The sequence below is a fragment of the Nuphar pumila genome, chromosome 9 (genome assembly GCF_984573655.1).
Source record: "Nuphar pumila chromosome 9, dmNupPumi1.hap1.1, whole genome shotgun sequence".
Classification (NCBI taxonomy): Eukaryota; Viridiplantae; Streptophyta; class Magnoliopsida; order Nymphaeales; family Nymphaeaceae; genus Nuphar; species Nuphar pumila.
Window position 1 is genome coordinate 10,332,245 of NC_143257.1, and position 27,623 is coordinate 10,359,867.

At 38.5% G+C, this 27,623-nt stretch overlaps 1 protein-coding gene across 1 annotated transcript; it reads left to right on the forward strand.

Moving 5' to 3' along the window:
- The first annotated feature begins 3,424 nt into the window (after positions 1-3,424).
- On the forward strand, positions 3,425-22,520 carry LOC149828407 (pleiotropic drug resistance protein 2-like). The gene is made up of 21 exons (XM_090017559.1): positions 3,425-3,659; positions 3,759-3,879; positions 6,426-6,517; positions 10,313-10,554; positions 12,022-12,098; positions 12,208-12,255; positions 12,639-12,729; positions 12,924-13,225; positions 13,640-14,229; positions 14,627-14,787; positions 15,131-15,234; positions 16,306-16,459; positions 17,002-17,186; positions 17,916-18,248; positions 18,543-18,833; positions 19,311-19,394; positions 19,493-19,626; positions 19,721-19,948; positions 20,051-20,222; positions 21,300-21,554; positions 22,158-22,520. The coding sequence occupies exons 1-21, from the start codon at positions 3,517-3,519 to the stop codon at positions 22,425-22,427; spliced, it is 4,077 nt and encodes a 1,358-aa protein (XP_089873685.1). The 5' UTR covers positions 3,425-3,516; the 3' UTR covers positions 22,428-22,520.
- The last annotated feature ends 5,103 nt before the right edge of the window (positions 22,521-27,623 follow it).

Sequence of the window (27,623 nt, forward strand, 5' to 3'; positions counted from 1 at the left end):
GTAATGTGATCACTTTAGTAAAAAAGTATCTATCATTTTAACTATTTTTCATATTACATGCGTTTTTATCTCAAAAAAAAAAAATCAACAGTTGATTAACTAAAAATCAAGAATTCATGTTAAATTGATTTGATCTACAACATTGTTTTTTTCTTAATGAATAAGTAACAATTAACATATCTATACGTTTGGGATTAAGCAAAAATTATATCTAAATGCATTTTTAAAAATGTATGAGACAGTTTGGGAGATAAATAGTTTGAAACCTACATATTACTCATATATATGTATATGAGTACTCATATATATGTATATGAGTAGTGTGTAGGTGCATGACCAAAACGAACTTGCGCTGTGTGGATTGGACACTCAGCGTCATTGTTTTCACAAAAAGACTTTTAGCAGCAACTTTTGTCATCGCTAAAAGTCTCAGTGGGGACCTTTAGCGGCATTTTTTTGTCGTCGCTAAAGGTGTATTTTGATGCAACCTTGTGCTGAGGCGCAAGTTCATTTTGGTCATGTTCGAAAGTGGTCATGCACCTACCCATTTTCCTATATATATATATATATATATATATATATATATATATATATATATATATATATATATATATATATATAGTGACAAGATAAATATATACCCGGTGATAATTATGTGCATATGCACTTCTTACATGTAGCTAGCGCTTCCTAATCCACTACAGTTCCCACCATGAGCAACATTTGTCAGAAATTGATTACTGTAACAAGCCATCCATAATGAACTGGGTCAAGAGTTGGCAGTAAATTTAAAGCTGCATTGTGCTGTCATGTTCATGGTTTTCCCGACCCGTCATCCTCCCAATTCCCATGCATGTCCACAGCGACTTGAGCACATCTTATCAGTGTTGTGAGAGGCGTACGCCTCAGTACTTAGCGTACGCCTCACAGGCGAGGCGCACACTCAATACCTGAAGCATTCTGGAATTGCTTTGAATACATAATTATCTAAAATAATTTCAAATATAACACTGTTTGGATTGCCCTTACTATGATTTCAGCTAAATGTTTGATGCAAGTTTCAATAGCATTAATAGCTCCCGATTAATTGCGTGATGTTAAACCACTAAAAATCTTGCATTAGTATAACTAACTTAAATTTACATATACCTATATATAAGTAAGAGATGTGCGCAAAAGTGCATTGCTGAAAAACTATAGTTTCATGATAGTTCTATTGCATGTATGCATTTGATATGTCCAAGAAAAAGATATTTATATGCATCACTAAGATTTTTTTTTGTTTAGGCCGTTTTTGATGGAAACAAATTCAAGGTTATAATTTAAAAAATTGGGAGCTATTTATTTTTCAAGTCCTTCAAAAACCTTATATTTACTAAATCAACCATCAAACAAACTCATATATGTATATTTATATTAAAAAACCATTTACCAGTGCTATTTTATTAATATTATATATTTTATTATTTTGATCATGAAGCTTACGCTTCAACGCCTCAAGGCTTATGCCTCGCTTCATAACATGCTCAACGCCTCACTTCGCCTCATCGCCTCGCTTCACCTCATCGCCTCGCTTCACCTCATCGCATTTAACAACCTTGCATCTTATAATTAATCAAACTTTACTGCGTGGGGGCTCAGGGAAAACTCTATATGAACAAAAAAGCATCCTTCTCCCTCCACTACAAGAGTTAACCCAAAGGTTTCACAAACAGGATCCCATCCTTTGACATAGGATGGATTCCATCCTATGTTGATCCTACCCGTCCTGCTGAAGCATCTGAACGGCTAGGATCAGTCCAAGTAAATGTGAAAATATGGATCAATCTTTGCTGTTATTAATGGATAGCTAGGATTGAATGTAGGATGATGGTATATCCGCACTCGAGGTTCCAATTTTTTAAATTAATTTGAGAGAAAAGAATGTATAAGATATTTCCTTCTTGAAAACAACTTGCAGAGATGTGTGTAGGATAAGTTCCATTTTGCAAATAATTTGAGATCATGTATAATAATAGGATATCTCCTTTGTCAAGTTGATTTGGGAGAAAAATGTACACTGTGCATATTAATTGTCTCATCAAGTCAAACCTTCCCAGCCACAATTTCCATCAACTCTCGATAATTAGAGTCTCTCAAAACAGTGGACGGAATGAACCGTGTCCCAAAACAGTGAACCGAACGACCAAGTCTCCCAAATAAATTCTTTAGAAATTGAAGCCACAAAAATTTGTCCGCTTCGAGCCAACTCCACAAATCCCAAATCTGCTAACTATACAGGTTCTCACTTTGGTTTTGCTCTTAGCTGGTTTATAAATTTATCTTTTTGTTTTCCATAGAAAGTTAATTTCCAAGGTAGATCAACGTTATTTTGATCAGTTGGTCCTGTCTATAGTTACTGGAAGCACCTTTCAAAGGGGAATGAGTTGAGATCAAAGCAGCGGCTAAGTGCCATGGCTACGTGATACTAGCCAATCATCATAACAACATTATTGCATGGGGCCAACAGCTAGTGAGTGCAGGCCTCACATGAAATGCATGTATCAAATAACCAATGGCACCAGGCTTCATTGAAAGTGCATTTCAGAAGCAGCTTCCCCAAAAAAGAAAAACAGCTTTTTATTTGTGAGAAGCGCGTTTCCTATTCACTTCTATCTTGCATTCTTTTTTGTTTATCATATTCGTTTTATGTACCTTTCTTACTTTTTTGTATGTTTACGTCATTATGTTTATTGCATCTTTTTTCACATCTCTTTCCCTATCTATTTTGTTTCTTCGTAAACAAATCATCCTCCACGCTTCATACTACTTCTTAACATTCACTTTCCCGCTTCTGCTTCACGCATCGCTTTCCCTGTCATCCTCCTCGCTTCACACTACTTTTTAACATTCACTTTCCCGCTTCTGCTTCACGCGTCGCTTTTCCTATCCATTTTTGTTTCTTCCTCACTATGGTTCAATCTTTATATTTACCTTTTTTGTGCAGAAAAAAAAAAGAAACTGCACCCTAGCTATGCATGGAAGGAATCGTTAATTCATCAGCACGACGCATATTTTCCCTTCTTTAATCAGAACAATGGTCCTCTCCTACGGTGGCTTTCATAATATATACTACAAAAAGGCGTATTCAGTATGACTGTACACGTAGTAATACGACGACGGAAAGTTATAGCTGGGCCCCATCCTCTGCAGAATCATCTAGATCAAGGCAGGGCCACCGGTGTGCGCCCACTGCCTACCTCATAATGGGGTGCACCATAGGCATTTACATCATCGGCGGACCAACATTAATTATGAAAAAAAAAAAAAAAGACACCAACTTTCCTTGCTTCAACTACCCCTCAAGTTGCCTTTTCATGCCATACTTTCACCGCACCACCGACGTGTTCGTTAAACACCATTATAAAATCCAATAAATATAACTACTTTTCGTGTAATACATACTTGACCTTTGGTGCAGATAGGCGATATAAACACCGTCTAGAGACCCTCATCAGCACACAGAGGGGGGGAAGGATGGCTGAAGCCGGAGACAGAAGTGACCCTGAAATCTTGGACGAGTTGTGCTCCTCCGGCAGGCAGAATGATTTAAGAGGAAGACTGATGCAAGAAGAAGAACAGGTGCGCTTCCTCACTAGGCTGAGAGGCCGGCTTGATAGGTAAACACTCCATCTCATGAACTTTTTTTTGTCTGCATCATATAAAAAAATCATAACATAATATTGGTTCTTTCTCTTCTTTTTTTTTTGTCCCTGCAGTATGAATATTGATCTACCGAAGATCGAAATTCGTTTCGACAATCTGAATGTTGAAGCAGATGCACGGAAGCCAAAAAGAGCACTTCCTACTCTATGGAATGCTGTCATCAACTTCATGGAGGTATCATCATCATCAACAACATCAAACTCTTTGATCCGATTAAGTGAAAGCATGACACTGTGTAGATGGTCTCACTAAAATCAACATAAAGATGTAGATCTGCTTACTGAAAGAAACACTAAGTCGCGTGTTTACGTAATGAAGCTCCATTAATATCCGAAGTTCTATATCACTCCACAACCTTGGATGAGTGCACCCAGTAACAAGCAAGGGCGAGTCAGGCTCGCCTGACCGCAGCATAGCTACCAACGGTTACTGGGGGGCTCGGCTTCACTTTGCCCAGTATTTTATTGTCATAAAGAAGATGGATAGACGCAGTTGCATGCATGTGGTGTTCTGGTAAACCATTAGTGCTGCTCAATAATCGAGGGGATTGATCCGATTATGACAGGATCTAGATAATAGACTGGATCATGTACGTCTGATTCCGGTGGTTTGGACTATGATTTCCATCGTTGTTTTAAGCATGATCAAACACATAAGTTTTAGTTTGTTTTGCACCTAAATCATGTTTAGTTGGAAGCATGGTGTCTTAAGTATGAAGCATAGTCGTCCTAGGGTTTGTTGAATATTTTTATTTTTTATGTAGGACTGAAGTACAAGCCGTAGCAAGGCCATGTAGGATTTCAACATTAAGCCGGCCTGGATACGTATATCTGACGCCCATAGATGCGTTCTTGGTCAAATTACTAAAGATGCCGCCTTCAATTATGTTTTTTGGGATGAAACTTGCTTCTTTTGAGCCCAAAAGTTTACAACTGTTTTTTTTACTGGTGAAACTTGTTCACACATCAGAATCCACTAATCTAAAGGTCGATACTCATCAAACAAAACATCTAGATCAGATGTCAAATTGAGTAGAAATAACTTTCACATATGACTTTCAACTCATTGACACCATATGCACATGCACGCAGACTCTCTCTCTCTCTCTCTCTCTCTCTCTCTCTATATATATATATATATATATATATATATATATATATATATATATATATATATATATATATGCGTGTGTAAAGTGCTAATAATATTTTATAATTTACCATGTGGTAAGCGGGATCCTGTGCAAAGCTGAAGTTTCGAATCCCTCTACGACATGGGGCTTAAGAGATATCTTGTAAGGGTCCGCCTAACCCCAGATTGCCTATAAAAAAATAAAAGTGCCAATAATATTTTAAAATTTACATTAACTATTGCATTTATTTGCACATTCTATAAATTAATAGATGTTCCTGGACGCCTTTAATTATCACAATTATTCTAAACAAATAAAAAATACAGTTGATGTTACACATGGGGAGACTGACATCATAGTTGTCTCCAAACCTATCCCATGCCAAAAGATATTAGAAAATACAAAATTTACATTTCAGTATAGAGGGATGATTTAATACTCATGTGAAATATCTACCAGTTTCTGGACATTGTGATCTCAAAAAGTAGGTAAATTGCCACCACCTTCAAGGGCAACACTCCCTCCTTACATGTGGGGTCTTACCAAAACTGAGAACCAAGGAAGCAGATCAGGTGATGATGAACATGAGCTTTTTGCAAGCAGATCAAGAGCTTTTTGCTCATGCCAACATCGTGGCCGTCTGTTTGCATTTTCGATGAATGCCACATAGCATATAACTGTTCCATTGACCATTTAACTTTTCAAAATACAAAACTGACGGCCGCGATGTTGGCATGATAAAAAAAAGCTCATGTTCAGCATGACCTGATCTGCTTCCATGTTAAAAAGAGCAAAGCCTCATATTTTTAGTCATATGACATGATTGTATCGTTTCCAATTTAATAGGATCCAATTAAGGTTAGTATAAATTAAAAACAGAAAGGTGGAATTGTTTCGAAGTGAGTGTCTTTAGTGGAATTGTCTCCAATAACTTTAGCTTGGTGACATTAAGTTGAAGTGCCCAAAGGACCCTCAGTAGGCTATTGCGGGTAAAGGTCGGCATCTAGGGATAGCAATGGACTGGGGCGGGGAAGGAGGACAGGGTCTCCACCCCCGCCCCATCTCAAGATTAGAACCTCCATCCCGGATGGATTTTAGCCTCCATCTCTCTCTCTCTCTCTCTCTCCCCCCCCCCCCCCCGCCTTCATCCCCGGTTCAAACAAGGATGAGGCAGGGCGGGAAAAAGTGTAAGTTCATCCCCGCCTCCATCCTGGGGATGAATTTTAACCTTCGTCCCCGCCTCCATCCCCGTTTCATACCCTTCATCTCCGGTCCAAACGGGGTGAGGCGCGGCGGGGGGCCGCTTTCCCCTCGGTCCACTGCCATCCCTATCGCTATCGGCATCAAGGCAAAAGCAAAAATTCATGTTTATCAGAACCTTTCATTTAATGCAGTGGATCCACTGGTCCTGCCACTCATTACTGCCCTTGATTGTCTGAGAATGTGGGTTTCGTCCATACCCTAGGACTACATGGAGAATGTCAAGTTTGTCCAGCATATGGAGCCAAAACTGGGCCTACCGTTTTGAACTTTGGTTCATGCTGAGCTGTTTAATCAATCAACTGATGCGTGGTGGTGCTTTGTACAGGAAATGATGATGAGCTATATGCGAGTCTTTCGTGACAAGCGGACGGTGGTCAAGATCTTGTATGATTTGTCAGGCATCATAAAGCCATCTCGGTAAGACTTCTTTAGTTTTATGTGGCCCTTGGCATATTGTTGCACCCGGTGCAGTCCCTGTTTTGGGATTGGACCAGCCACACGGCACACTGGTGCCTAGGCTCGGCCTAGGTCCGCAGTAACATGTGGTTCTCCTCTTGGGCAAGTTTGAGATGGGTGGACTCTTGCTCAATCTCTTTGGGCTTGGCTGGGTCGAGCTTGGATTAGGACCCGTCACGGCACGCATCTAACACCAACTTGCAACTGGACTGGAGTTGTCTCGAGTTCGAATGATGCATACTGCATCGTACCCCCATAAGCAACAACGTTTATGATGCTGATAGCGAGTTTGGCTGTCTCAATGCCTCATAAATTGAAGCCCCCTCCCCCCCCCCCCCCCCAAACTTATTCGGTTGTGGTAATGGATCACAAAAGTGATGATTCAATGGCCCAAGTGGGGGGTAAACACATGGTCCTTTCAAAACTAATTTATATTAGATGTGGGTTTAATTGATTATAAGGGTGTGGCTTGGGATTCATACCCTGCTAGACAAGGCACCTCCCACGCTGTCCCCCGGATTAATTTTCTGGGTATGGTATGTCGGCACCAAAAGATCCAACCCATTAAATGCACCGGTCATGATTAGGGGTGTCAACAGGTCGGATTTGATTCGGACTCATGTGAGTTCAAATATGGATGTGTCTTTGAGGTGCTGGTATCAGATCCGGATGCAGGTCTTATTGGGTCTGCTAAGCATACCCGAGTAAAGATTATATGGACCATCCTGATCTATACCTGGTAAAATAAACTTTTTTATCATTTTTCATATTTAGATGTGTGGAAATACAATAAAAGATAAGATTCGGAACGAGGAGATACGTAAGAAGATTGGCGTTGCACCCATTGAAAATAAGGTGAGATAGAATTGTTTACGGTGGTTTGGACATATTCGGCAAAGGCCTAATGATGCTCCAATTAGAAGGATGGAGAAATGGGAAAATATATTAGTTAAAAGAGGTCGGGATAGGCCCAGGAAGACATGGATGGAGGTGATAGGAAAAGATATGAATGCTTTGAACCTCACCGAGGACATGGCATTGGATAGAAATGATTGGAGGAGAAGGATTCATGTGGAAGACCGAGAATGATTTTCTTTTTTGGTTCATATCGCCGACCCCAATTGTTTTGGGATGAAGGAGTAGTTGTTGTTTTGAAAAATCATGGGTCGACTTAATTGGATCTCAGACTGGGCCAGGGTCTAATATGACATTTCACAAACCATACTGGTCTCCATATACTAATAGGATACTTTGGGACTGAGACTCAGTTTATAATTGGATCACCTTTTTTATTACCAAACCCTGATCCAGCTTTGTATCGGGCCAGTTCCGGGTCAAACTGGACCCATTGACACCCTCCTTCTCATGAGTTTCCTAGGTGCTTGACAAGACCATCAGATTTAAGTTTAATCCCTCGGTTGTTGACCACTGTCCATCTTCAAGATGGATAGATAGCTCCCAGCCACGCTTGTCAGTAAGTGTATCTGACCTGCAACAATTTTCACAACGGTTCAGAGAAAATGCGCTGGTTCGGATTGTGAAGCTGAATTAGTTATTTTTATATTTTTAGTATAAAAATCTTTGAAAATTTTAAGAAAAGTAAAAATATTAAAATATTATGAATCAGCTGAGGTTAGAATGGGTTCATTGCCAATTGATTTTGGGCTGATACAGGAGCGAGAGTCAGACACTACCAGGTCCATAGTGTGCATTCAGATCCACTTTTATTATTATTATTTTTTAATTAGTTAGTCTGGATCTTAGTTTAAGATTTTATTTTGGATCTTATTTTATATTGAATCTATCTCAGATCTATATTAAGATTGGGGTTTCTAGGGTTGCTTTATTGTTTGCTATATATATTCATTGTATAGAATAGAAAGAGATGTGAGATTAATAAATTATGAAAGAATTTTAGTTATTTTTTTATTAGTTTTTCTGTTTTATTAGTTTATCTAGTTTCGTATGTATGCTATGGTATCGATTTCTGCGGGGTTCAAGAACGATACTCCTATTCACTGCATCAAATTGGTATTAGAGCTTCAATTGTGCTCCTCGATCATCGATTTATTGCAAAATTTCGAGGAAATATCTCATTAGAAAAAAGGATCGGTTCCCCTCAATTTAATTGATATGACCATTCAAAAAAAAAATCCCAACAGATTGAAGCTGACAAAATGATCTATAAAAGAATTTGAGGCATGTTAGGAATGTTTTGAAATCAACCAACAGAAAAATGTCTTGATATCTCTTTAATCAAATATAAGTAGGAATAGAAATGATATAGTGCAAGCATGATGGAGTGGGTTGATCACCAAAATCGAGTGTAGTTGCCTAAGCCAGGAGGCAAGTCGGGTTATCCATAAAAAGCATCACAAAACCAGCTCTTCTTCTCTATCAATCGGGTGCACAACCAGCTGAACTGGTTTGTGATCAAACCGGTTTGAGGATAAACGAACCCAATTTGTTTCTTTTTGGACCAGTTCAGGGTTTATTTTGACCACTTATTCCAATGTTTGGATCTGGATCCATCCAAAACCGATTGCAAACCCTTATTTTGTTCCAAAGTCCTCCAAACCTTCACCCAAAGTCCATATTTCAAGCTAGTTCAATCGTTTCAAACGCATTTGTGCCTCCTTATATACCCTTTAACCCTATTTTGGATCCATATATTTGTCTTAGAAACTTATAAAACCAGCATACATCTATGACAACTCTTTTCCATTTGACCCAAGTCCAAATCTAAACCCAATTGTGAAGCATTTGGATCCAATAGTACCTCTAGATGGATCCTTCCAGTTTAGTTGGATATTTTTTGAGTCGTATCCCACTAGTGCTAGCCGACCCATATTTACAATAAGTTGTAACATACTGTTGTTTATTAAGGATAGAGCTGAACTGAAAGAAGAGCAAGGAGGATCCAGACTTGAGGGCAAGTGTTTTCCAATCCGAGGAGAATGATGCAGGAGTGGGAGCGAGATACTACCGAGTCAATAGAGTCTATTCGGATTCATTTTCATTATTTGGCTTTTTTTTTGTTATTATTTAGTTTGGATCTTAGTTTAGGATTTTGTTTTGAATCTTATTTTATGTGGGATCTATCTTAAATCCATATTAAGATCAGAGAGACTGCTTTATTGTTTGCTATATAAATTCTTTGTAGAGAAGAGAAAGACATGTGAGATGAATGAATTATAAGAGAATTTTAGTTTTTTTCTTGTTTTCTTAGTTTTCTAGTTTCGTAGTTGCGCTAGAGTATCGATTTTTGCAGGTTTCAAGAGTGATCCTCCTTCACTCCTGTTCACTGCATCAGGCCCATAATGTTCTCAACAACATAAGGTTCATGTTAGGTAGGAATCAGTAATGGCATCACCCACAATACGCTTAAAGGAGTTTGGCCTGCAGTAAACTTTTTGATATGCTAGAAACAGGCAGCCGGGTCTACATAGGATCCATACACCACCAGAATCTTGATATGGATCTGGGAATGAGTTTATGCATGGCTTCACATTTAATAGCCAATAAATTCAGAATCGGACCCATTGTGGTCCTGTACACCAATAATCGGCAAAAATTTCATGGGTCGCTTCAATCTCTATAACGATCTCATTCGGTTTTCCATCACAATAATATGATGGTGATTTATTGCTAGGTAACTGGGCAATGTGTTATGCTTTCTCTTACCATGTGATGTTGTTTCTTTTCTGGAACAAAATACCGTCTAGTGTTTGATGGTTGTTATGTTGTTGTTGTTAGGATGGTTCTTGTCCTTGGGCGTCCCGGTTCGGGAAAGTCCACCCTATTGAGAGCACTAGCTGGAAAACTCGAACCTGGTCCAAGGGTCAAAGGGAAAGTAACATACAATGGTTTGGATGTGGGCTCGGTACCAAAGCAGGCGAGCGCGTACGTGGGCCAGTATGACCTTCACCAAGGCGAGTTGACGGTGCACGAGACGTTGGACTTCTCATACAATTTGTTTGGTGGCAGCACCCTATCAGGTAGGTCAATGTCAAACCCAGACCGTTCATTTTGCTCAGCTGGATGGGGGCCTTGTTGCCCTACTTGTTAATTTGGTGGTACACTCAATCTAGTTGTCAAAGTGGTACCAACCTCACAACTCACCTTGTTCGAATCTAAGAGGGCGGATCAGGTGCAATCACATTGCATACTGAAAGTGTGCCGCTGCATCTGGCCGTCCTCCATCTATGAATACAGCCTGTCAGCTGTGAGACCCACAGTGAGATGAAGGGTTGTCAGGTGGAGTGGCACACTTTCAGTGTGCAGTGCAATGTGATTGCACCTGATATGTAGTTGAATCTAGGTGCACCCTCGTCCATGATAATCAGATCCATGGTGACAAAGTTACTGAGTGGGGGTACTGACAATGTAACAGCATGCTAGAAAGAGAGGGATGCATTAGTAAGCAGAGCCTAAGGCATGGTTTATTGCTTATTAATTACCTATAATTACTTAGGTATGTTAACGGATCAGTTTTTATCTGATATCTGACCAAATCCGAATCCATTATACATGTAAAAAAAAATAATATTGGGACCTGAATCATAATTTGTATCCATTTGGCTATCTTATTAGTTGGATGGTGTTGGCCACATCTGACCCGAGTCTGAACCTTTTATATCCCTACTATTACTGCATCTTGTATTTGTCTCGATGGAATGGTTCGGTTCCAAACTGTTTTCCATGAACGCATGCTCCATGAACATTTCAATTGATCATGTTTCCAATGGGATCATGCAAAGCACACCCTTACTATGTGTGGATTTTTACTGAATTGAGTACAGTTAGAATCCATTTCCATAAAATGCTTTATACGAAAGAGTTATCAATGAGCATTTCAGTGGGTCATGTGTTTGGAACAAGAACACGCTCTTAGTGTGTGTTTGGATTGGTGGAATTGGGTGGATTTGGAATTCAATTGCACCTGATATATATATATAGCTTGTTCATTAGCATGAAAATTTTCAGATATTTGAGTTTGACAAATAGTGCATCCAAAGACATTTGCCACTGAAAAGTGCATAAAAACCAAATTGGTTCTGCTCATCGCCAAAGTCCGCCCTATTTTCGTATCCCTTATTGGGATTTCATTGTTGCAAGTTGTTTTGATTAAATCGGACTCCATAGATGTGATCTATTATTTACTGAAGATTGACAGTTAAATCGTCTAAATCTGACTTGTGTGCAGTTTTTTGATGATTCAAAAATCAACGAGGTGACAAAACACAAAATTTTTTGATATAACAAATCATATTTTTGTCAAAAAAAAAAAATTACAAATATAAGGTTTGGTTCTTATTAAATTAACCATGCTGAATCCATTTATAAGATCAGATTTGATTCGAGTGAGACCGAATCCTTTACAGGTCTTGGGCCTTTTTTTGTTTGACCAATAATCCATAGACAATTTGAAGCTGATTATTGTTTGTTTGTTTGCTTTTTGGAAGAAATTATGTCAGAGATTTATAGAAGAGAAGAGGAAACGGGTGCCAAACCCGACCCGGAGATTGATGCACTTATGAAGGTCATCATTTGGTGTTCAATGTGACAAATTTTGCTGTTATCTAAATGACCACAAAAATTGTCCATGCATTTGATTGACGCTACATCTTGTGTCATTTCAACTTTGTTAGGCTGCCATGGCGAAAGGAAGGAACCTGACACTCGAGTACATAATTGAGGTGGTCATCTTTACTCTTTGTTGCTTTTGCAATTGTCCAATGTTTCTAGCAGATGTCTTGTTTTGAGTTAGCACTTTTTTCTTCACTTAACACGAAATGATATATGCCTACAATTGCATATTGACAATTGTTGGTAATATTTTGAAAAATATTGCAAGTAACGTGGTATTCTAGTAGGCATTTTAATAGGCTAAAGTATCAGCAATGTTTATCTCGATATTATCGTTCCAAGGATAATATTTATATTATATCAGCTGAATTCAGTGGAAAAAATGTCTTTTCCCTTCTTACATGATTTCCTAGTTTTCAATTTATTTATTTTTTTCCAATTTTTTGCTATTAACAATGGCTACAACGAAATTGATGTCAATGATGTGTTGCAGGTGCTTGGTCTTTCTATCTGTGCACACACTATGGTGGGAGATCAAATGAGAAGAGGAATATCAGGAGGTCAAAAGAAGCGACTTAGCATTGGTATGGAATCATACATATTCAGAGGCTCCTAAAGAATTAATGTAAATGGGTATCGTGTCTTTGAAAATGTGTCCATGTGAGGTAGAGTTTGCTTAAGGCAATTCAGCATGTGAGGATAGTTGCACAAAATTTAATTAGAAATCTTGTTGATGGTGAACCTAGAGTGTATTATAAAACTGATTTGTGCATTTCAGGGGAGATGTTGGTGGGATCTTCAAGAGCCTTCTTCATGGATGAGATATCAAACGGTTTGGACAGTTCCACAATGTTTAAGATAGTGAAATTCCTCAGACATATGGCGCATGTCATGGATACCACCATGGTTGTGACATTGCTGCAACCATCATCAGAAACCTTTGAACTCTTTGATGATATCATACTTTTATGTCAAGGGAATATCTTATATCAAGGTCCGCGGGAGAAGGTTCTAGATTTCTTTGAGTTCATGGGATTCAAGTGCCCTGATAAAAAGAACACTCCTGATTTCCTCTTAGAGGTACATTCCTGACTTTGTAAATTTGTTTACTTGCACTTACTATAACTAAAAGTATCATTTGGGATGACAAGGTAGTTATCCACCGGTCAGATTTGATCAAAACTCATCTGAAGTTGAGTTGAGTTGAGATCAAATGAGTGGCCAAGTGCCAAGATTATGACACTAGCTAATCACATAACAGCATTGCATGGGGCACACAGCTACATAGTGCTGGCCCCACATGAAATACTGTCATGTTATTCTGTGTCAAATATCCATAACACTTTGGCCGCTCTTTGGATCTCTGCTCAGTGAGTGTGGTTGGGTGAGAAAAGTGCTAGAATGGAATGGGTGACCAGATATGACAAGGTTGTTATACAAAGTAAAACTTTCTACAAATTGAAAAATACTCCTAAAGTAGAATATGTGATTCAGGTGACGTCAGGGAAGGATCAATCACAGTATTGGACCAACAAGTACCAATGCTATAAGTATGTTCCAAACCACGAGTTTGTCAAGTCCTTCAAATCATACCAAATGAGCCATGGAGACATACAGACAACATTCCCCATGGGAGAGGAAGAGCCTTTGGCCTTGCCACTCAAGTCTTTCCATGTAAAGAAGTGGGACTTGTTCAAGATAAGCCTGTCGAGGGAGCTGTTGTTTGTGAAGAGAAACAGCACGGCGCACGCGTTCAAAGCGATTCAGATCCTACTGTTGGCCGTCATCGTGACAGCAACCTTCTCCCATGGGAAGGATCCGTTGCCAATCGACAAAGATCTTATCAGGCTGCTGGGCGCCATATACGCTGGCGTCGTAGTGTTGATGTTCAATGGCATGGTTGAACTCACCATGCTGCTTCTGAGGCTTCCTGTGTTCTTCAAGCAGAGGGATCTTCAGTGCTATCCATCATGGACCTTCTTACTGCCATCAGCACTGCTTCATGTCCCTATCACCTTGTTCGAATCAGCCATATGGGTGTTGGTAACCTACTTCCCAATTGGTTTTGCTCGCTCTGCCACCAGGTATGCATGCCTGCCTGTATGCTTCTTAAGATTGGATCTTGTTTTATTTATAGAAAACCAGTTGATGAATAATTATTTCTGAGTACGATGTGCACCAAACTGTGTGTTAAGACAGTCTCTGTGAAAGCTCACAACAGTTCTACTTATTTGGTATGGGTGACTTGTTAACCTCACCAAGCTCACGGGACATCACAAGGTCGAAAACCACAAGGGAGATCCCTTGCTATAAGGTTGAAGCTGAGTGTACTCTCAGCTGGGCAGGGGGGGAAGCCCAAAGGATTTATCAACCAGAGGCCGAGGTTTCCCTTGGCCTAGCATAAAAAGGCAGTCCCTGTGAAATGGAATCTTAATCAGGGCTGCATTTGTTTCCCTCACAAAATTCTGTGTGCTCTTGTAGGCTATTTCGGCTGTTCCTGGCATTTGTTTGCATAGGAGAATCTTCGGTCGCTCTTAATCGTCTCATTGCCACAATTGCGAGGACACAAGTCGCTTCCAACATCTTAGGGATTTCCGTCCTTGTGATGATCTATGTTCTTGGGGGTTTTGTTATTTCTAAAGGTAGGTTCTTCCTCTCTTATGGAGAGTGTGTTCTCGACGTGAAATTTTTTAGAAAATGATGGGAAAGGTATACTTGCTCCCATTATTTCCAATAATAAGAGCTTTCCTGCATGGGTGCACTATTCAGGAAAGCATCCTGTTTGCTCATAAAATGCTTAGATCATTAACAAAAAAAAAAGTTTAAAAACTTTGGATATTACCTCATGGATCAGAGTGTGAGCTCATCCAATGTTAATCCTTTAAATCAAATTCAGTAGTTTATATATGATGTTTTTTTTTTCACGTCGCAATTTGCCATATCTCTCAATAAAAGGTAGTGAACTTTGCTTTCTTGTATCTTCAGATAACATCCGTCCTTGGTGGATTTGGGGCTACTGGGTGTCTCCTGCAACATATGCTCAAAATGCGGTGGTTGTTAATGAGTTCCTAGATGAAAGATGGAACACGGTAAGGTGTGGCTTTGTTTGTGTAATCAAACAATTTTCAACGAAATCTGTTTTCGTGAGATACAACACGAAAAGCTCCAAGAGCTTCATACAATTGGTTAGGTGGGTAGACTTAAAAGCGTTCAAGTTGAAGAATGCTGCGAGTTCGATACCGGAAGTGTGCATATACTTTGCCACAAGACTGAAGCCGGAAGTACTAAACGGGAAGGTGTGATGGACCTCAGAGGTTCTAACGGAAGCCTTCACTAGAGACAGCTGAGTTCACACCCATCACGGTTGTAGCTGATGAAAACCGGGTTTTCTCATGACTTAGCTAAAAACACCAAAAAGAAAATGATATAATGCTTGAGCCTGCCCCCTTCACACGTTTAAAGCAGTTGGCTTGTCCAACACATGATCTAGATGTGGCTAGTACTGGAAGTCAGAACAGTTGGAGTTCTTGGACCAATAGCCTGCTTTTGTAGCTTGGGCCCATCCACCTGACATTAGGATCCAAACATGAGCAAACCCATTAGCGAGCTCATGAAATCAGGTGCATTCACATTTCACACAAAATCTAATGCTTCACCTGGCTGCGCAACACCTCTTGGGCATGCTCCCGAGGGCAGATCAGGTGCAATGTGATTGCACACTTTTAGTCTGCTGCTGCACCGCAAACTAAAAATGGTGGGTGATCAGGTGCAGCAGCACTCTAAAACTGTGCAATCACGTTGCATCTGATCCTCCTTCCCTGTTTGTGGGCCACAGAGAATCATGGTGGGGGCTGTGATTGCACATTGATCGGGGGACACGGATCCCATCATTTGAAATAGGATGGGTTCTATCATACATCCAATCATAACCATTCAATCAATGGATAGATGATTCTGCTGGATGGCTAGGATTGAATGTATGATGGAACCCATCCTATTTCAAATGAATGATGGGATCCGTGATTTTGATCCGGGCCTCGTGTATGCGGGAAGGAAGCTCTTTTGTGCACAAATTTTATGAGATCTGTCATCAGAAACCTATATAGCTCCATTTCAACTTACGGGCTTCTCTCTCATATGTGATCATTTCCTTCTTGCAGCCAATGCTTGGTGGGGAGACAATCGGCAAGACCTTCCTCAGAACGAGGGGAATGTTTTCAGATTCAGATTCTTATTGGATTTGCATCGGAGCTCTATGTGGATTTTGCGTAATCTTCAACACGCTCTGCGTAATTGCTTTGACTTATCTCAGGGGTATGTAACACGTTGCCAATCTCTACGTCCAAGTAACCAAAAGGTACCTCTCACCCTGAACACCAACATCCTGTAGCCTGCTACAAAGTGTTGATGCGTTCACCAAACAAGTTTACTGCAAGAATTTGTGCGCAGCTCCCATTTATTAATGGAAACTGGTGTCATGGCCTTGGTAATGTGTTTGAAAAAATAAGCCTAACACCTACTTTTGAACACCTGTAAAGTCAGAGCTTCTTGTTTTCTCCAAAATCTCTTAATTTTTTCCCCCACTCCAAAAGTGCACCTGATTTACTGCAAGTAGTGCTTTTTTGTGTTTTGTGTTTAATTTACACAGAAAGTCATTATGCAGGTAGCGATTTTCTGTGTTTGTATTTTACACAGGACATTACTGCACGCGTAAATGATTTTCTGTACTTTCTGTGGCCCCAGTACTTTGTAAAGTACTTGGCCTGATCACCTAACCACGCCTGGGAACTTGGCTTTTGGATTCTACTGTGGATTGGTGGGTTACTATAATTAATCATGTGATGTGGTTCTTGTAGCCCCACAAAGGGCTCACTCAAATGTTGCAACCGTTCCGGCTGATGATAGTAGAGGGCACGCCCGACGTGATGCCAGTCCCAAATTCGGCTTAACAAACGGGACTCCTGAGAGACGGATGGTGTTGCCGCTCCAACCTCTAACACTTACTTTCAAGCACATAAACTACTATGTCGACATGCCTGCGGTAAATTATGCATCCAATTCTTTTCTGTTCTGTTGTTCATTGGAGTGCTTGATCATGTTAACATGATTTCATATAAAGCACCATTTTCAATTTTTCTTGAGTTTTACCTGGCTGATGTCATTTACATGGTTTGTTAAGTAAAAAATAAGTTTTGGACCATGTACCTGCTGTATAAGTAGGTTTTACAAGAGCTTCAAAAATCAACAGCCTATAATCTGTCAAAATTTGACAATGTTTTAATAAAAAAATTTGATGATTTAGAGTCCTATTATTATGTGTTCTTAGCAAGCAGACCATGTTGAAAAGAGGGGCATATTAATTATATATTCAACTTGCACCTATGAAAGCAAACTAGATAGCAAAGTCATTTCGACATGACCGATTTCTATTAATATTAGCAGGCATTAAACTAATTGAAATGATCAAAATAGTGACATTTAAAAAATATATATTCAGTTAGTCTAGGAGTAGATTAATTCTTTTGTTTTAGGAAGAAAAGAAAATTTCATACAAATTTTTTAAGATATATCAAAAGGAACTTTTGTAACTTTAATTTGAAAAAACAAAAATATGTTTTTTATCGAAAAACATTTATACATTTTCTTAATGTCAACCCTTTTGAAAGTGTTTTGGTCACTTCCATTAGTTGAACATTGTTAACATTAATGGCATGCAACTTTATCCTGCATGCATGTTCTTCCTTTTTAACTTTTAATTTGTGAAGAGCAGGAAATGAAGAAATATGGGTCAAGGGAGAAGAGAATCCAATTGCTGAAGGATGTTAGCAGTGCTTTCAAACCTGGTTCCCTTACAGCACTGATGGGGGTGACGGGTGCCGGTAAAACAACATTGATGGATGTTTTGGCAGGAAGAAAGACAGGAGGGTATATAGAAGGAAGCATTAGCGTGTCCGGCTATCCGAAGAAACAAGAAACTTTTGCCAGAGTATTTGGCTATTGTGAACAGAATGATATACATTCCCCTTACATTACTGTTTATGAATCCCTTCTTTTCTCGGCATGGCTTCGACTACCTGCAGAGATTACACCGGAGACAAGAACTGTGATTCCCTCAACCACTGAGTTTTTCTTTTAGTTCGCTAAGATTGTAGTTTTGTCCACAGCATGAAGCCTATGTTAAATGGATACTCCATTTTGGCCCTCACATCGTGTTCCATTATATGCTAGTCATATTGAAAACTTCATAAAAATGGCCGTGTATACACACAGCCGTATCCATGTGACATAGCATGAAGCCCTAAAGAGTTTGATGCCATATATAAATTAATGTCCCTTCTTTTAATGTCGAGTTATTTTCACAATGTCAAAGCCTAATATACATTAGGTTCGGGTGCAGAGATTCGTGAATGAGGTGATGGAATTGGTGGAGTTGGATGGATTGAAGAGTTCATTGGTGGGTGTTCCTGCTTTGTTTGGCCTCACTACTGATCAACGCAAGCGCCTTACTATTGCGGTGGAGCTGGTTTCCAATCCCTCCATAATCTTCATGGACGAACCCACAACTGGGCTCGATACTCCGGCTGCGACCGTCGTAATGAGAGTGATGAGGAACACAGTTGATACTGGCCGTACAGTCGTTTGTACAATTCATCAGCCTAACACAGAGATCTTTGAATCATTTGATGAGGTAGATATTGGCTACTGTAGCAGCACCGCACTGTCTAGTGACACCAGTTTTTCAACAAATTTTAAATATTTCTTGGTTGAAGCCCTATGGAACTAATCTACATAGTTAATACCTAACATGTTCTGGATTCTGCAACTGTAACGTGTAAGTAGGTTTTTAGGAATTTTAAAAGTCCATAGCCCACAACATACCAAAATTGTTTGATAATAAAATCTAGTTTTTACATTGAAACAATATTCAAAGTGTATTTCCTAATAAATGAACCATGTTGAACACATCTATAGGGTTAGATTTCGCAGAAGAAACTCCTGTGATTCTCTCTGCTAGAGAGTATGGTGTAAACTATAATATCCAGTATTTTTCCCCTAGAGAAAAATTAACTTCATCTTCTTTATAGTGAAAAGAAAGCCCTGATTAATTCACATTGTTAATCAATCTAGGCACTCAAAACTTTTCTTGATGTATATATGATTGCAGCTGTTACTTATGAAAAGAGGAGGGCAGCTTATCTACAGTGGGCCTCTGGGTAATTCAGCGCAGAATATGATTAGATATTTTGAGGTAAATGGACAGATTTTTTTGGCTACCAATTTGTTCTGTCCAAATATTGACGTACTAGTTCAAGTTTCCGAGTAAGAACAAATTAAATTGATTTGCAGGCAATTCCAGGAGTATCCAAGATGAGAAATGGCTCCAATCCTGCAGCATGGATGTTGGATGTTACATCTACGGATACAGAATTTGAGCTCGGAATAGATTTTGCTGAATATTACCAGCGTTCCCCACTATACAAGTAACCACATTTATATGCTTAATTTACTATGTCATTTTTTTCTCTTTCTTCCTTTTTTCTGTTCTACTAATGGAAAAATGTGAAATTCGGGTAGGGAAAGCATGCAACTGATTGAGGAGTTGAGTAAACCATTGCCGGGCTCACAGGAACTCATCTTCACATCAAGATACGCTCGGAGTTTCAAAACTCAATGCACTGCTTGTTATCTGAAACAACATTGGTCTTACTGGAGGAACCCTGAACAAAATCTCTTGCGGTTCTTCATCACCATTTTAGTTGGTCTTATCTTTGGCACCATCTTCTGGGACATCGGTTATAGGCCGTAAGACTCTCTCTCTCTCTCTCTCTCTCTCTCTGTGTGTGTGTGTGTGTGTTAATAATCTAATGACTAATGTATCAAGCAAATTCCTTGTTTACCACACAGGAAGAAAGAGCAAGATTTGTTTAACACTCTTGGAGCCCTGTATGTATCGGCTCTGTTCTTGGGGTTTGTCAACTGCTCATCCATTCAACCCATTGTGTGGCTCGAGAGGAACGTTTTCTATCGTGAAAAATCAGCAGGGATGTACTCAGCTATGCCTTACGCCATTTCTCAGGTAGGAGAAGATGTGGTAGCCCTTTTGTTTTTAATGTCACATAGATACTCCATTTTGGCACTCATACTGTGTTCCCTTATATGCTAGTCATATTGAAAACAAAATGGCCAGTGTATCCCCATACCCACAGCCATATCCATATGACTAAGGGTGAGAAACGAATTGCGTGGCTCGGCTCATTCCAAACTCGTTTGTGTTTGGTTCGTCTGGATGCATGGCGAGCCAAGCACGAGCTCGTTCGGTATAGATAGCTAAGTTGCGCATGAACAAGGGGTGTTCATTTCCAATCATCTCGTATTTATATGGAATTTATATGCTACATTTGACAAAAACGGCATGTTAACTCAACTGGGTAGATGGTTATGCTTGTTTCTAATAGATAGGTCAAGGGTTTCATTTTCACAATGTACCCTTTGACAGAAATTGTTTTCTTAAATTATGGGGAGCGAGCTCGAGATTGGCTCGTTTGGCTCGGGCAGAAACGACCTCGGCTCATATGGGCCGAGCCTGAACATCTAGTGGCGGTAAACGAGCCAAGCCCGAACAGCCCCCTCCTGTTAGGTTCGTTCCTTTACCAGCCCTACATATGACGGTTTTTCCAAGTAGAAAATGTCCTTTCTATTTTCCTGTTTTTGGTGATTGTTCCATCATCACAAATTATCTATGATCTTATTGAAATCTTTTGAAGTAGACACAGTGATCGGGCCTAAGTACTTTACAAAAAAATTGTTGCACGAGTAGCGATTTTCTGTGTTTGTGTTTTACACACAAAATCACTGCATGCATTAGCAATTTTTTGTGGGTTATGTGTGGCTCAAGTACTTTGTAAAGTACTCGGGCTGATCACCTAATCACACCTCCAAACCTTTTCACTTTTATTATAAGAAGAAAAAAAAAAGACGTGACTCAACCCATAATAACATGTTTACCTCTTCACATAATTCGCTGGGTTTATGTGCAGTCTCGTATTAGATGTTCGAATATTGCAGTGTTATTTGTTTTTATCATATTGATGGTGTGTCTTTGTTCATTTTATCAAATAATATGTCAGAGATGGTTCTGTGAAATGATTTGCAGGTGGCTGTGGAGATCCCCTATATCATACTGCAAGTGATGCTTTTCTCGTTCATTGTGTATTCGATGATTGGATTTCAGTGGACATTGATAAAGTTTATATGGTTCATATCCTTCGTCTTCCTGGGCTTCATGTACTTTACTCTCCTTGGAATGATGTTGGTGTCTTTTTTGCCTAGCCTCGAGTTGGCAGCTGCACTGTCCTTCTTCTTCTTCGTGACATGGAACCTTTTCTCTGGTTTCTTCATTCCCAGACCGGTAAGTCGTTTTCTAAAATTTCACAGAAAATGGAGGGTACTCAGGGGCAGCGGCACATTGCATTTTGCATTTGTGCAATGTAATTGCACCTGATCCAGCCACATTTTCTCCTTCTGTATGTGCGTGTGTGCACATGTGGAGAAGAGATCCTGTCATACTCAAATTGGTGATATTGAATATGAAACAAATATATATGCACCTTGGTGGCTCCTACATGGCGGAAAGAACTATGGTCTAAATCTAATATCACTCTAAATTTATGATATTAAATATGACCAATCTCCTCTGCTTTTGTGTGTGCAGATGTGATCCGGAGAGTGCTTAAGTGTCTGGCTATGTGACAACAGCCAATCAAATGACAGCAACAAATTGCAGGTTCCAGCAAGTGATTGGTTGTGTCACTTAGCCAGGCACTTAGGCTCTCTCTTTGAAGTTCTTTCGGCTCTCTCTCTCTCTCTCTCTCTCTCTCTCTCTCTCTCTCTCTCTTTTGTGTGTATTCATATAAAGTTCACCGATAGGAAACATGCCAAATGTCATGAACAGCCTTCCTGCTTTTTGTTAATAAGATAACACTTTAATTGTGAAGTGATGTTGATGCTGCAGATGATGCGTTCATGGCTCAGATGGTACTACTGGGCGAACCCGGCAGCATGGACGATCTACGGCCTCATGGTGACCCAGTTGAAAGATCGGCCAGAGGCTGTACAAATTTTTGGTGGAGAAAAACAGACTCCTAAGCAATTCATGGAATCCTATCTAGGGTTAAGGGCCGACTTCCTTTTTCCTATTCTTGGACTCCATGGTGCCGTCATCCTCCTCTTCCTCTTTATTTTCACCTTCAACATCAAGTATCTCAATTTCCAAAGGAGATGAGATCACCACTTTCATACGATTCATAATACATGCATTGGTGCAGTGTATAAGGTTTTATATATTGTTATAAAAAGTTTAAAGAAAAAATATTATGGGACTTGTATGTGTTCCTTGTTATCAGTTATTTTGTAAATATGAAATACGAAGTGTGTTATGTATCCCATTGACAAACTTCTCAAGGTCATCGACAAAAAAAAAAGGTGACCGAGTCTTTGCGCATGTCTTTATTAAGATTAACAGTGGAAAATAAGGTCTCTCTCTCTCTCTCTAAAAAAGGAAACACAAGATGAAAGAAGCACTCAAAATATTTATTTTATCCTAAATTCTTTAATATGAGGGCTATTCACCTTGATTGCACCCAAATTGTTAAAAAAGATTGTTGGTCCATTCTGGTATATCATTGGAGAGGATGTGACCAACGCACTAAAGAATGTTTTTCATTGTAGTCATCTTCTCAAACTACAAACCTTAGCTACTATCTGAACCTCTTGCTTCTTAAGATGACAAAATCCTAAAGGAGAAACAGGATCAAAACAAAAAAGGTCACTTCAATGGTATCTTGTGGTGCAATGCACATGCGTAGAGAGAAGAGAAGTTGAGCTATCAATGATTGTTGGCTTTGGCATAGGCAATTAGGTCATGCTAGAACTAGTGTTATTTTTAAAATTATCAAGCATGATCTTGTAAAGAGTTTGCCAAGATTGTGTTTTGCTTTAGACAAGGTTTATAATGCATGTACAAAAGGTAAACATACAAAATCTTCATTCAAATCTAAAAATGTTGTTTCTACTTCAAGACCTTTAGAGCTTCTACTTTTAAATCCTTTTGGTCCATCTAAAACAATTAGTCTTGATACAAAAAAGTTTACATTTGTAATTGTTGATGTTTTCTCTTGTTTTACTTGGGTTGTTCTTCTTGCTAACAAAAGTGATGCATTACATGAATTTATCAAGTTTTGCAAATGCATTCAATTAAGAAAAGGATATTCAATTACATACATTAAAAGTGATCACGGTAGAGAATTTGAAAACTTAGATTTTACAAAATTGTTTCTTTCAACTTCTCCTCCCTTATGACTCCTTAACAAAATAGAGTTGTTGAAAGAAAAAATAGACTTTGGAGAAAATAACAAGAACCATGCTTTGTAAAAACAACTTTCCTCATTATTTTTGAGGCAAAGCTATAAATACAACTTGCTACATCACAAATAAAGATATGATAAGACATATCCTTAAAAAGACTCTTTATGAGCTTTACAAGGGAATGAAGCCCAATATTTTTTATTTTAAATCTTTTGATTACAAATATTTTATTTTAAACAATGGTAAGAATAATTTAGATAAGTTTGGTGCCAACAATGATGAAGGTATATTTTTTGGTTATTCATTGTCTTCTAAAGCTTATAGAGTATTTGATAAAAAAAATCCTGTTGAGGAATCCATTCATGTTATATTTGGTGAATTTATTCTCCCACCAAGTAAGAGCATGAAGCAAGAGAAGAGTGTGCAAGAAGAATTGAACCCCCTTTGAAAGATTTGCAAGAAAATACTATCCAACATAATGATCTTCTTAAAGAATATAGGTATGCCAAGGATCATCCCAAGAAAAATATATTTGGTACTCCAAATGAAGGGGTAAGAACTAGGCTTTATTTAAATAATATATGCAAGTTTCTAGGTTTTGTTTCTCAAATTGAACATAAGTCAATTGATGATGCTCTTAATGATGAATTAGTCATGTAAGAAGAACATAATCAATTTGATAGAAATGATATTTGAAATCTAGTTCAAAGACCCAAAGATTATGTTATTGAAACAAAATGGGTTTTTAGAAACAAACTTGATGAATTTGTTAAAATAATTAGAAATAAGGCTAAGCATGTTACCTAAGGATAAAGCCAAGAGGAAGGAATTAATTTTGATGAAATCTATGCAATGGTTGCTAGATTAGATGCTATTAGAATGCTATTGGCATTTGCATGCATTCTTGATTTTAAATTATTCCAAATAGATGCCAAAAGTGGTTTCTTAAATAGTTTTATCAAAGAAGAAGTTTATGTGGAACAACCCCCAAATTTGAAGATTCTTATTTTTTAAACTATGTATTTAAACTTAAGAAGTTTTTTATGGATTGAAACAAGCCCTTCGTGCTTGGTATGAAAGGCTTAGCACATTTTTAATAAATCAAGGTTTTTCTAAAGGTCAAGTTGATACAACTCTTTTTATCAAAAAGAATGATCTTGAAACTTTGATAGTTCAAATTTATGTTGTTGATATTATATTTGGAGCTACTAATGAATCTATGAGCAATGGATTTTCTAAGCTTATGCCGGAAGCATTCACGTGGGAGAATTAAGCTTATTTCTTGGACTGCATGTCAAGCAAAGCAAAGAAGAGATTTTCATTAGTTAAACCAAGTATACTAAAGAACTATTGAAAAAGTATAACTTGCACAACTCCAAGGGATGTTCAACCTCTATATCTACTTCAATCAAATTATAAAATAATAAAAAAGGTAAATTTGTTGACACTAAGCTCTATAAAGGAATGCTAGGATCTTTGTTATATTTAACGGCTAGTAGGTCGAACATATTGTTTAGTGTGTGCTTATGTGCTAGATATCAAAGCAATCATAAACAACTCCATCAAAGTGTCGTTAAGAAAATTTTAGATATCTATTGACCACCTTGGATCTTGGTCTCTGTTATTCAAAAAAGAATATTCATATGAACTTGTGGCCTATTCTAATTTGATTATGCCAAATGCAAGATAGATAGAAAGAACACAAGTGGAACATGCCAATTTTTTGGTGATTGTTTGATCTCTTGGTCTTCTAAGAAACAACAGTTTGTGAGATTATCCACCACCTAGGCTGAGTATGTGGCCGTTGGTAGTTATTGTGCTCAAATATTGTGGCTTATACATCAATTGTGTGATTTTAATGTCAATTTATATCATATACCTCTTTATTGAGATAATATTGGTGCAATAAATCTCTCTAAAAATCTCATCCAATATTCCAGATCTAAGCATATAAAATTAGATATCATTTCATTAGGGATCATGTAAGTATAGGTGATATAAAGCTAAGGTTTGTTTACACCGATGAACAATTGGCAGATATTTTTATAAAACTTAAGTAAAGAAAGATTTTCTATAATTAAAAGGGAGCTTAGTATGTACAATTCACTACAAGAAAAATGCTAATTAGCGACGAATATTTGCGACAGATTTTTTTCGTCGCAAAGTTGCGATGGATTAGCGAGAGAAAACTATTTGTCGCTAACATTCGAAATATTTGCAAAAGTAGCGACAAAAATATTTCCCTCGCTAAATCCGTCGCTACTTAGCGATGGATTACCGATAAAAAATTTTCGTCGCCAAAACACTACAAAAAAATACTAATTAGCGACAGAATTAGCGAGGGAATTTTTTCGTCGCTAATCCATCGCTAAATAGCGACGGAAAAATTCCCTCGCTAATTCCGTCGCTAATTTTCGATTTAAACCATCCCACCTGAGGCGCAAAATTTTTCCTCCCTCCGTTTTTTCCTCCCCCCGTTTGATTTAAACCGCCCTTCCTCTGACGACGCATAGCGGCTCCCTGAGCCGTGACACTGGCGTCGGCCCTTCGAGCGTCCTCCCCCTCCCCACCGCCCATCCTGCCTCTCCCTCGCCTAAGGCCCTCCGAGCGTGACTAGCGTCATCCCCCAGACCGTCCTCCTCCTCCCGCTACCTCTCCCTCGTGCCGTCCTCCTCCTCCCGATGGTGCCCCTTGCCGGTCTCCACCGCCTGATTGGCCGCCTGCAGCTGCGCGCGTCCCTTCTCCCGCCGTGATTGGCTCGTTGCGGAAGAGCGTCTCGACACCGGAACGCATCGGTTCTGTGCAAAAAATTTGCTCCCTGCCGAAGAACGCATCGACAGAGAGCAAATTTTTTTTTTAAATTTAACGACGGATTAGTGACAGATATTATCCATCGCTAATTTAAAATAGTGAAAGACTCGCAATGGATCATGTTCGTCGCAAATTAGAGACAAAAGTAGCGACGGATAAGTTCTGTCACTACTTAGCGTCGAAAAAATTGTGATGAAAGTTATTCATCACTAATCTGACGCTAATCCGTCGCTAAACCATTTAGCGACGGATTAGCGTCGGATTTAGGTCGTCGCTAATCCACAGGTTTCTTGTAGTGATTGTTCTTGATTTTTTATGTGAATGCATGCTCCTAGATATATGCTCTTAAATGAAAAAGATTTTTTTTAAATTGCTTGAATCATGTGATTGATTTGAATGTTTATTAATCTAAAAAGAATGTGAGCCAAAAAAGAAAATTTTGTTTGGATATTGGAAGAATTTCATATCATCATCTTAATCCATTAAGTATGTACTATGTATGTACATACCAAGAATTTCAGCTTGGTATGTACAATTGTTCTTGATTTTCTATATGAATGCATGCTCCTAGATATATGCTCTTAAATGAAAAAGATTTGTTTTAAATTGTTTGAATCATATGATTGATTTGAATGTTTATTAATCTAAAAAGAATGTGTGCCAAAAAAAAAATGTGTTAGGATATTGGAAGAATTTCAAATCATCATCTTAATCCATTAAGTTTTATCTTGAATTTTCTCAAGTTTTGCCTCAAGTGTGCTTGAGTCGACTCCCCATAAGAATCTCACATTATTTTCTCTTAAGACTGTTTTTAAGCATTGAGAGGCGACTCTTTTATTTCTAGTGTAGACCCTTTGCTTTTCAAGTGTTGACCATTTTATTTTGAGAGTCGATCCCTCACTGTTCTTTTGATTAACATTGAACTCGATTGTCGACCCTTTCATTCCGAGAGTCAACCCCTCATTTTTGTTTTGTATTCAATTCTCTCATGTGTAACGCCCCAAAATTTTTTCAAGAGATCATCAAAGTCTTCAAAAAGCATTTTCTTTTTTATAAAGTCTTCAAAAAGGCTTTCTAAATTATTAATCTTCAAGAATAAATTTTTCATATCACATTCATCTAGAGATTTTAAGAAACCAAATGTTAATTTAATAAATCCTATAAATTCAATCGTGTTTATATGGATTTTCAATAATTCATTTTTCCCACATGAATTTTATCACTTTCATACGAATTTTGAGAATCAAAAATCCGATTTTCACATTCACATTATTTATTTTCAAGAAAGCATTTCTCATAAATG